The sequence below is a fragment of the Poecilia reticulata genome, linkage group LG17 (genome assembly GCF_000633615.1).
Source record: "Poecilia reticulata strain Guanapo linkage group LG17, Guppy_female_1.0+MT, whole genome shotgun sequence".
In the NCBI taxonomy this organism is placed as follows: Eukaryota; Metazoa; Chordata; class Actinopteri; order Cyprinodontiformes; family Poeciliidae; genus Poecilia; species Poecilia reticulata.
The window spans coordinates 1,154,356-1,165,343 of NC_024347.1; the positions used below are offsets into that span (position 1 = coordinate 1,154,356).

The following is a 10,988-nucleotide window of genomic DNA, read 5'->3' on the forward strand; positions in this document are numbered from 1 at the left end:
TAGCCACATGACACAAATAAAGAGAAGTCGATTTTTATGTGGTGTGTGACATGAATCGTGGCCAAAGCCGATGAGGTGTAGCGCAAAAAAAAAAAAGAAAAGAAAAGAAAAAACAGCCCGAGAGGCAGCACCAAAAGCCATTAAGTCCTGAGAGAGGAGCCAGATGGTGCTTGTGTGTTGTGTCCACTTATCAGCCGAGGGAACGGTTGGAAAAAAACACACACAGTTTGTGTAATTATGAGACCACAAACACAAACAGCTGACCAAAACCCCTGTAACGAGGCTCACATGGGTGTTAAATGCAGAAGGATAAATATTATTCTCAGTCCATTTTCAAATCTGCTGAGAACATGAGTATTTATGCGTTTTTGGTGCCAATAGCTAATGATGTAACACCCTGAGGACTGGACTCATTTACACCAAGAGACTCAAGAGCCGAGCCTTGAAACAGACCCCAAATTGCACATTAAAGCCCAGAAATGAAGGAGGCAGCCAAGCAGCAGTGGATAAAACAGAAGGACACTCACTGACTTCAGCTTCTTTCTTTCTTTTTTTTTTTTTTTCCCCCAAGCAGCTGAATCAGCATTTCTACCTTCATAACACTGAGGAGCTTAAATAAAGGACATTTTGTGTGCATATTTAGCAATGAAGAATATAGCCACTCATCTTTCAGCACAGTGCTTCACTTCACATTTTTAACCCCCAACTACAGGATCATAAAGACAAGAGGAAATATTAATTGAGAACTCCTCGCTTTCAGTTAATCGGTTCATCAAGTTCAGGCATAATTAAGGGCCCCGATTGGTGAGGTTTAGCAGCAGCCAATCATCTGGCTGATGGGGGATTAGTGTACTTAGAGGAAACACTTATTCTCGCTTTGTGTGTAGTTCGGGCATGAGTGGAAATCTGAAACTAACTCCACCGACGTAACGTTAGGGCCCTTGGGGACGTCTGGAAGTCATTCACTGTAGGTTGGGAACGTGTTTACTTAAATGACTCGATACTTAAATGACTGTAGTTCATTTAAGTATGGCGTTCTCAAATAATTTTGTAATTCAGTACATTTATGTTTAAGAAAACATAAATGAACTGAATTTTTTGTATCGATTCGATATTGGCTCATACTTTTATTGGTATMGGAAGTAAAAAAAAAATTTAAAAAATCCCTACTCGCAGATGGCTTTGCATACTCATAATGTTCAGGGAAAGACAGATTGTTGTGGCTAAAGTAAAGGTTTATAGAGAACAAATGATATCACCGAGGAAGGGCAGTTTTTATTGGATTTTGAGACAAAGGAAAATCAAAAGGTGGCCTGGGAAGAAGAGCTGAGGGGTGTGAAGGAATGGAAGAATAAGAGAGACGAAGTTGAAGGAGATAAAGATGGAGAAGGAGACAGATGATGAAGATGATGATGGAGGTCGAGGACACACTCCCCCCCCCCAACTCCAGGCTTTTGACTTCCTTCTCCAGGCATTGACTGCACCTTCTTGCTTTCTTCGGCGTCTTTCACCTTTTTCTTTAACTCATTCTTTATCTTTCTCTTCCAGTTCAATGCTTACTTCCTCTAAATATATCATTGTCTTGTTCAGCTGTTTATCCATGTACTTTAAATCCTTTTTTGCAGCCAGCAGGGTCTTTTTCTCCTCCAAAGCCTGCCTCTCCTGCTACAAGTTTCCTCCTGTATTTTTCTTTTTGAACCGTATTTCGTCTGTTGAAAGCATATTTTTCTTATCAAAAGCTGACGATGTTCCAGTTACAAGCCATACTGAAATAACTGCAAACTGAGAACAGTACAGTGTATTTTTTATTGAAAATGTTCAAACAACATAGGGACGTATAACAGGTGAGCAGAAAACAGTAACTTTCCCCCCCACACTACTGAAGAGTGTATGGACATTATTCTGACATTTTATGGATCATGTGGAATGTGTATGATAAGGCATATGTCCAGTTGGATTGAATGTACATGTGCACAGGAACTGTTTGTAACTGCACGGATGATAACCTGAACAGTTGGGACTAATGAGGGTTGCTAAAAGTGGATGGCGTCGTCCCTCAGTGAGCTTATGGGGACAACGGGTTGTGTTTACGGACGACGGCCGATCTGCGAGAATCGACTCATTTATTGTTATTTATCTACAGACTCAACGTGGGACATCACAAGTCCAAGTTTTAACCGTGGATTTATAAAAAGAGGCTCAAACAACCATAAAGTCTTACTTAAAAAACAAAACAAAACGACAACAAACAAGTGGATGTCTGACAGGTGTGCTGACTCTTCATGTTCACAGGCCGATGGTGTAGGAGCGGCCGGCTGGGTTGTGGATGGCAGAGCAGGAGGGTTCTGTCACGGCCCATTCGTACCAAACCTTCTTCCCATTGTTGCAGCGCCAGAATCGCACAGCGATGTCGTCGTCTCGGGATATAGAGATGGGTTGCTGTCAGAAAAAGGAAAGGATGTTTACTCCTTAAATCGCACTTTTACATTTTGACCCGTGTGGAACTTGGACTTACTTTGAGGGGGAACAGGATGGGAAACCAGGAGAACATTCCAGGTGAATGCGTGTCTGGTTTTATACCTGCAACAAACGAGTTCATGAATTAAACCGCATCAATTGCCGACCATTACTACTTCTTCTTCACTCTAACTTACTAAGTGTGACATCTTTGTAGAGAGTGGTTTCAAAGTAGCCTGCAAAGCCATGGAGCACAGAGTTGCAATCCACAGAGAAGCGAAGACACTGGTACCGGTTATTGTTCATGTCTGACAGACAAAAAAAAGGATTAATTCATTTTAATAATGTCTTGTGATAATATTCTACAGTCTGCAGCAGGTACAAGGTAAGCTAAAATACAACAAGCTTGTATATTTTGAAATGTTATACAAGGGTCAACCTTTTGTGGGGTGTGTAAAAGTAAAGCAGGGTTTAGGTTCCGCTAGCTGGTGGAAGTTATGGAGTCGCACAACGTATGGCGTCTCAAAATGACACTCTGGGTCCTTGTCGCGTTCCCGGCATCCTCGGACTTCGTTGTACAGCTTGGAGGAAGACAGGGGAGCCAGGTAGGACGTGTAGGAACAGGGGATGCTGACTCCATCGTCTGCATCGAAGAGGAAAGAAAAATGATACACGACGCAAGCAAGCGGTGAAGGTAATGAAGCGAGACAAATGCTTCTTCAGGGTTTCACCCACTCAAATTTATTATTTTAAGACTAAGACCTGGTAAGACTGAAGCTTGTCCAACATGTTCTAAAACCAGTAAACCTTCAATATCAGAGTTTGTGTCGCACCAAATGTTGATTAGATTAGTGGGAGTAGCAGCGCTGGCTTCTTTTCTGGGGATCTTTTGCCACTGCCATGTCAAAACTGTGACATTTCTGGAATCTGTTTGTGGCTTTTGGTAGCAGCTTTTGCTCATCACCTTGGACACGGCTCGCTACAGTCTTAACCCCTGTAACGCTAAGCTTTCTGACAGAATAAATGTAGCATTATGCAAGTTAGCATCAGTGGCTCATGAAAAAAAATTATGAGTTGGATGTCATCTGGTGAACTGGTGATAAATTTGAACTTAACCATGATATGCACAAAAAAGCCAGCTAGCTATCAAGGCTATAGCAGCTAGTTAGAGGTAGAATGTCATTTGGATGTCTACAGGCGACTCAAATTGTTGCCTGATGGAAAAATCCAGCGGTAAAACAAATTACATTGAATGTACGACACTAAACAGCCCTGCCATGACAAAATGTAATACCTGTGATTAACGTATTTAAAACCAACTTGTTTTAAAAAAAATTAATTTAGGACATTTTAAGGATGCGCAGGCATCCAGTTCTTGCATATCCTGGAGAGACGTGGAGGTTTGTAGTACCTTTGAGAAAGTGCTGTGCTCCATCCAAGCACTCGGGGGAGAGCTCGTTGTCGCCGAACGAGCCCAGCAGCTCGCTCACGATGATATCGGCTTTCTCTGGTGCTTCCCACTCCCGCATGTCACATGACACCACGGTCACCTGGTCGCCCCACTCCTCGAAGCGCCAGTTCTCTAATCTGAACAAAAGAAGCTCTTTAAATTAAACAGTTAAGTCCTTTAAACGTTCCAGAAATGAAGCAGCTCTACTCACGTGATTACAGCATTGGGGTTTTTCTCAACAGCATATATTCTCAGCTTTCGGTCTGCCTGTCTGGCAGCGCGCAGGGATGCATTGACCAGAGGACCCCTTCCTGCACCCAACACCATCAACACCCTAAACCGACAAAAGAAATTTATCAGACACTTCAGGTGCTTCATACACCTTAAAGTGTGGTACTATTGTGATAATGTTAAAAATGAGGGGGAAAAAATCCTATTCTGTTCTTGAAAAACATGCCCATTTGAAACAGGCCTCTTCAGGACGCCACTTAAAATTTAAGTGTGACATAAACTGCACATAGTAACTGCATTTAATCCGAATGTTCAAATTTACTGATCTTCATTGATTCTGTCTTGGAACAAAAAGTGGAGAAAATAGTCGGACTGACATTTCTGATAATGCTGACAGATTTTTTAAAACACTTTTCTCCAGAACCAGTGATGTTTACAATAAGCCTGGTGTTGTTTCAGATGAATAATTCAGCTAAGTGTACCTTATTGCTATTGAAAGATGCAGATTCTGACTGATATTTATTGTATGAATGTGTATCCGGTTATTTTCTCTTGTTCCATCACATGAAATCCATTGAACTCCAGTGAATTTCTAACATAATGCCTCCCTGCATTTATATTTTTAACCAAGACTATTACAGGATGAAGGTAATGAAGGGTAGAGGCGAGCATTGACTGAGCTACAAATCATTGCCCAGCTCAATTAAGAGTCCCAATTGTAATTTCATACAAATATAAGAACATTTTACTTACTGAACATTAGTGTCTTTCTGCTCCTCTGGTACTCTGTCCAAAAGACATTTATATACAGCCTGAAAGAAAATTAAGACTGTTAGACAAATGTGCATTATGCACAAAAAATATTTTAGATACAAGCGTTATTTAGATTCAGTTTAATGTCAACAAATGTTTTCCCTTTCTCACCATGCACATTTAAAAAAAAAGCCTCACGGAAAAACACAACTACATGGAATATATAAACATGTTGTCCTGTCAAGACAAGATTCAAGACCTGTGATCAACATATTTAAGTCTAACTTACTTTTTTTTTTTGTATGAGTTTAAGGTGTTTGAAGGCCTCAACGTTAGATACATGAACGTAAGGATGTGCAGCCAACCTGTGACTGTGATTGCATGGCACAGCAGTCAAACATCATTCTTGAAAAATATTTCCATTTACAATATACTTATGATTCATATCACTAAATGCACTCTGTGACTGCTTTTAATTATGTTTTCAAATTTACCAATATTTATTGATGTTCTCATGGAACAAGGAGTGGAGAAAATGTAAAAAAATATTTCCAATCACTGTTAATTTTTTTATTCCGATTACCATCGACAACTGCAATTTATCGAGAAAATAAATCAAAATTCTTGTCATGACAAGAATTTTTCACAATAAATAAACTATGATAAATGCCCACATCCTCCTTAAAAGTACAAAACAACATTGGTCCACTGGCTCACCTGTTGGTACTGAGAATATTTAATGGGATCCTTCTCAAATACTTCATATGTCTGAGACTCCAGGTTGTCCATGAGGGGCTAAATGAAGGACAAAAAGCAAGAAATCAATTTAGCTACGAGTCAAAAAGCTGATTAAAGAAAAAAAAAAGTGAGGACAGAGTGGAGGTGTTGACCTGTAGAGGTGACTGCAGATAGTCTTCGTAGCCTTTGGCAAACAGCTCATAGGCGTTGGGCGCAGGCCTGTTCTGGTTGAGGTATTCCAGGTATTGCAGGTAGGACCTGAAGTCCTTCTCAGTGTGCCGACTGGCGCCTGTGAAGATAAATTGAGCCTCCAACTGGAAAGGCAAGTGTGTGTTTTTGTTAAAAAGGAACCTTTGAAATTTGGATACTCAACCAAACCGCGGGGAGCTTTGATGTCGGACCTTAAAAAGCCGGAAGATTATCCTCTGATGGGCTTTAGACAAAACAGGGAAGCCTTTCTTATTGGTGAGGAAGATGCTAGTGGGAAGCACGGCTGCTTTGATCGGSTCTCCGAGCCACTTATCGATTACAGCGTCTGACGGCATGTCTGCTCCCACTTCAATCGCTGCAGGAATAGAAAACGAGCACATTCTCAGTAGGGGGAAAAGAAATAGGGTCTGAATTACTTGTAATGCTTTAATTTGCTCCCTGGCAGCGAGTTCTCTCACCGAGACAGATCCTCTTGTTGTAATCACAGAGGGTTCTGAATGAGTGCCACCTGACAAAACAAAGATTGATAAAGAAACTGAGCCGCAGTTTTTATTTGATTCAGCGCTCCTGCTGATGAGGAAGCAATATAAAACTAACCAGCTCCAGGTTTTCTCGTCCGCGCTCGTCTCGTCTAAGCAAGCGGTGGGTTCATTCTCGATCAGGTCATCCCGCATGTCTTCTGGGGCCACCAACGGGACACGGATCCAGAACTAACGAACAGAAAGAGAAGCTGGGTTTAAGCCAGGACTGCAGCACGGATGCATCAAATCCAATTACAGGCTTCCGCCGGATGCCCCGATGCCGTGTCTCACGTTTGAGGTGTGGTGTCCAGTGTGGATGTGGTTTAGCAGCATTCGGGCTAGATTGGCATTATTGGGGCCCTTCAAAGGGATCATGAAGACAGGCAGACCCAGGTAGGCTGAGAAGTTCAGTTCCTGTGCGAGAGCCTGGAGAGAAGTGCGGAAAAACAAAAAAAGATGAGAGGAGAAAGTGACGACAGATGCAAACAGAGAGGAGCTCTGACGAGACAAAGGAACTGCCAGCCTCACAGCGTGCAAAGGAAGTGAGAAATGTTCAGACTGAGGAACGTACAGCTTCCGAGTTCCTCCGTTCCGTCTCTAATTCTGAATCCGCGTCAACCCATTGGGAGAGCTTTCCAACAATCAGAGTATTCCAGTCTACAAAAAGACAGAGAATAGCCAACTTATTGTTAAAAAAAAAACATGCCAGGTCACCCCAGTTTTATCTGCATTAACTTTTGTGCTAAATGTTAAATTATCAGTGGCTCTCTAATTCTAGATAGTCTAATTTATTTATTTGGTCATTTTCAACTTTTACAAACACAATTAAAAATAAAAAAAACACAATGCTTGGGCCTGTCGAAGTAAACAACAAATCAATTAATCGCATCATCGTTTTCCTCTCTCTTTTTCTACCAAAAACTGGATGACAAAAGTCTTCAGTCTGCTAAATTGGCCTCAACTAGCCCTTATTTTGAAACACAGTTTTCTTCACAGAGACTTTATAATTCATTTTACTTCTGGTTTCTCTTGTTTTGTTTTGGATATTTGTCATGTCTTCCAGTTTCAGTGTTAAATGTCTGTTAGAATTTAAAGTGTTTTAATCTTCGGGAATGTGTTCTTGCATTATCGTGCAATGACTGTTACTCAAAACAACAATGTTATCATTTGTCGCAATAACTTCTGGGACAATTCATTGTCCAGCAAAATTTTGTTGTTCTGGCAAATTATGCTGAAAAAAAAAAAAAAAAAAAAGGAAATTAGCAAGACAAAACTGGGAATTTAAATATTTAGATTCCTGTGAGTGGCAAGAACACAAAGTGTAGACCAAGGAAAGTGCAGATGGAAGAACAACTTTATAGATTTGGTTTCTGATACAACGTCACACGAACGGGTCAAGCTTTAACGGGTCACTAACGTGTCATGGAGAATGTACGTGTACAGTGCGTATTAACAGACACTATCTACTAACACTATCGCCACTTTGATAGAAAACTGGGATGTATTTGGCTTCATTATTCATCGAAACACAGAAATATCACACGAAGGTATCAGACTCTCTGATTTATGATCACAGTATTTGTGTTCCTTGACCTACAAGATTAATGAAAATTAATTATTCTGCATTTACCTTCTTGTTGAGAAACAACAGATGTAAATAAAAATTTTTTTAAGAGTATGAGTGACTTTTTAATTAGATTTAGAAATATCAATTATTGATATTAGGTTAGGTTTTAGGGCAAACAAGAGATTTTTATCCAAAAGTTAAATAGAAAATAGTTGCTAGAATTCATGTTTAACTCAGTTTGAGCATAACTAGGTCATAAAATTAGATACTTTGATGGGTTTAGTTTTGCTGGACATCTGTATAGTGAACATTTTCCTGTTCATGACTAATGTTAAGCTGTTTTACATGATCTAATATTAACAGTACTACAAGTATTAGTCAACATGAAATACATACTATAAAGTTCTTTGAAAAAGAGCTTTAAATAAGAAATGTGAGGAATTCCCTAGAGTAAGAAAATGGCCAATTATATATTAACTGTAAATGAAGAAAGCACATCTCCTAGCTTTGCTGTGGTATACAGACTAACCTCTTCCACAAAGCAGCAGGTCTGAACGGGTCAGGGCCCCGGGTCTGGACTTGGCGGGCTCCAACTCAGACTCTCTCTTGAACCTCGGATGGAACAGGGGCATGCACAGGAAGTCAAACCTGTGGAGGAAAATGAACCTTAAATAACACCGACATACTTAAAATAGAAGCACGGAGAAAAGTGAAAGGCACTTCCTAGAATACGTTTTAAAAAGGCGAGGAAATATTGAACACAACACCCCACGCTGCTGCTACAAACACTTCAGAGTCATCAAACATCGTTGTGATGAGGGCACGTGCTGAGAACTCGCCGGCTAGCTTAGCCAGCATCCCGCTCTCACACAAAAAACAACAAGCACGAGACGTATTATTACGGCTGAAAACTGACATGCAGAGTCAAACACTCTCCTCACCCGAGTTTGGCGACCGCAGCTAACGTGTCAGCTATCTCTGGCACGCAATTCAAATCTCTCCCACAGGACACTCTGCTCCCCGTACTGACGGACGCCATGGCTTCTATCCGACTGAAAGGGGGGACCATCTTGCTCCGTCGTTCGGGGAAACTGGCGCCATTTTGGATCCAAAAAGACGTGGAAAGGTTCCGAATGTGGAGGCATTCAGAGCCAAAATGGCTCCTCATGGAGGCCAGTTGCATATCCCGTAAATTACCGCGATAATTATCCAGTGCCAAGATTTTTTTTTTCCCCATTTCCATTAATTCGGTGACATAAATAAAATAAAAATAAAATAAAATGAATTAATTAATGAAACCATACATATGAAAAACGTTTTTGATAAATGTCAAGGGAAAAACTCTAAATTAACTATTTAACAATATCCTAATATAGAATTATGATTTTAAAAAGTTCTTTATATTTTTAGTCTTAATACACGAAAAGTTAATCATAATAGTACAAAAAGAGCAAAACCAAAAATAAAAATCAAAGCTTTTATCTGCTGAATGACAGCAAAATAAAAAGTGTAACTGTTTCATAACTAGATAACCCACTCACCCACTCACCCATACACACATCTACACATTCACACTCTCTTCTCAGAATGAAAGCTTTGCAGAAAGAGGCTTCGCTGCATATCAAATTCACAGCAAGAAGAGTGAAACATTGCTTACAGATATGTTTGTGCGTGTATGCAGTGCAAGCTGCAACATTTGTTAGAGCTATAAAAGGATAAAAGGGCACTCTTAGGAGCAGATGAAAAAGTGGACTTCGTGGGAATGATTCTTCATCAGAACCCTAGCTGTGATTGGAAAACATATGGCTTTGTCTGATTATTGCTTGGTTTTCTTATGGACTACCAATCTTCTACGTTAACTGAAAGGATCTACAGATTATGTGATCAACCCAGCTATTTATAGCTTTTCTTTTTTTTAACACTAATATGGCTCTGGAAGATATTTGTTGCTTCAAAGACAAGCCTGCGCAGCAGCTGTTTCCTTTTCCAGCTTTGGAGACAGATTATCACAACCTTGAGTTGGAAAGACTGAAGAAATCTCAAACAAACTGGGGGGATCCACAGCACATTTACATGCCACCTTTCCCACAAGCCACTCCATTTATCAGCAGACGCACGTCTCGTTTCGGACCGCCAAACCATGTGCTGACCGTGCAAAGGCCTTTCCCTCTGTCTCATGGAACAACAACCTTGGGTTTTATTTTCCAAGGTGGTGTAATTGCAGCAGCAGACACACGTGCCAGCGCGGGTGGCCTTGTCGCATGTCCGGCTGTACACAAGATCACCCCTATTCACTCCCATTTAGTGGTCACCTCCTCAGGCAGCGGTGCAGACTGCATGCTTTGGGAGCGCATCCTGATCAGAGAGATCAGACTGTATGAACTGCGGCATAAGCGTCGACTCTCCATAAGAGCTTCTGCCAAGCTTCTTTCCTGTATGTTGCATCCATTTAAAGGGACTGATGTGTGTGTGGCACTCACTCTGTGCGGTTGGGAAAAGGAAGGAGGGAGCACTGGGCTTGTTCACAACTTTGGCAACCAATCTTTTGTGACTGATGTGAGCTCTTCAGGCAGTGTCAGCAACACTTCAGCAGCAGATCCGCTATCCCCAAACAGTGGCCCACGGGTTATCTACGTGTGCAGCGATGGCGCCCGACTGCAAGGAGATATCATCTCTGTTGGATCAGGGTCTCCTTATGCTTACGGAGTCCTGGATGGGGGTCTGAGTTGGAGTTTGAGTAAAGAAGAAGCCATCTCCTTGGCAAGAGAAGCTGTTTTCAGAGCCACTCATAGGGATGCCTACTCTGGAAACAATGTGGATCTTTTTCACATCGATGCCAAGGGTTGGATCCAAAGACCAAGGGAGGACCTGAAAGAAGAATATTACAGAGAGTTGGAGAGGAGGTCCAAGCGCAGAAGAGAAAAGAAAAAGAGAGATACAATAGAAAGCAGTTAGAGCAAACAAGGGAACTGTGCTGGGCTTTGGAGATGAAAATTATGCACCTAGGCTGATCAAAAAGTAGTTGTGGTAAACCTCTTCTAGTTTTTAAGGGTACTTCATG

The 10,988-nt window shown here is 41.1% G+C and overlaps 2 protein-coding genes across 2 annotated transcripts; one reads left to right on the plus strand and one right to left on the minus strand.

The window, feature by feature from the left end:
- Positions 1–1,787: 1,787 nt before the first annotated feature.
- prmt5 (protein arginine methyltransferase 5) lies at positions 1,788–9,083 on the minus strand. Its single transcript, XM_008432986.2, has 16 exons — positions 8,869–9,083; positions 8,457–8,575; positions 6,932–7,017; positions 6,652–6,786; positions 6,437–6,549; positions 6,298–6,347; positions 6,031–6,194; positions 5,782–5,943; positions 5,609–5,686; positions 4,892–4,950; positions 4,119–4,241; positions 3,869–4,044; positions 2,897–3,100; positions 2,655–2,765; positions 2,516–2,580; positions 1,788–2,439 (listed from the first exon to the last, which is right to left on the minus strand). The coding sequence occupies exons 1-16, from the start codon at positions 8,994–8,996 to the stop codon at positions 2,287–2,289; spliced, it is 1,926 nt and encodes a 641-aa protein (XP_008431208.2). The 5' UTR covers positions 8,997–9,083; the 3' UTR covers positions 1,788–2,286.
- A 546-nt stretch (positions 9,084–9,629) lies between these two features.
- psmb11a (proteasome 20S subunit beta 11a) lies at positions 9,630–10,915 on the plus strand. Its single transcript, XM_008432987.2, has one exon. It carries the CDS (start codon positions 9,854–9,856, stop codon positions 10,880–10,882), a length of 1,029 nt encoding a protein of 342 aa, XP_008431209.1. The 5' UTR covers positions 9,630–9,853; the 3' UTR covers positions 10,883–10,915.
- Positions 10,916–10,988: the final 73 nt, after the last annotated feature.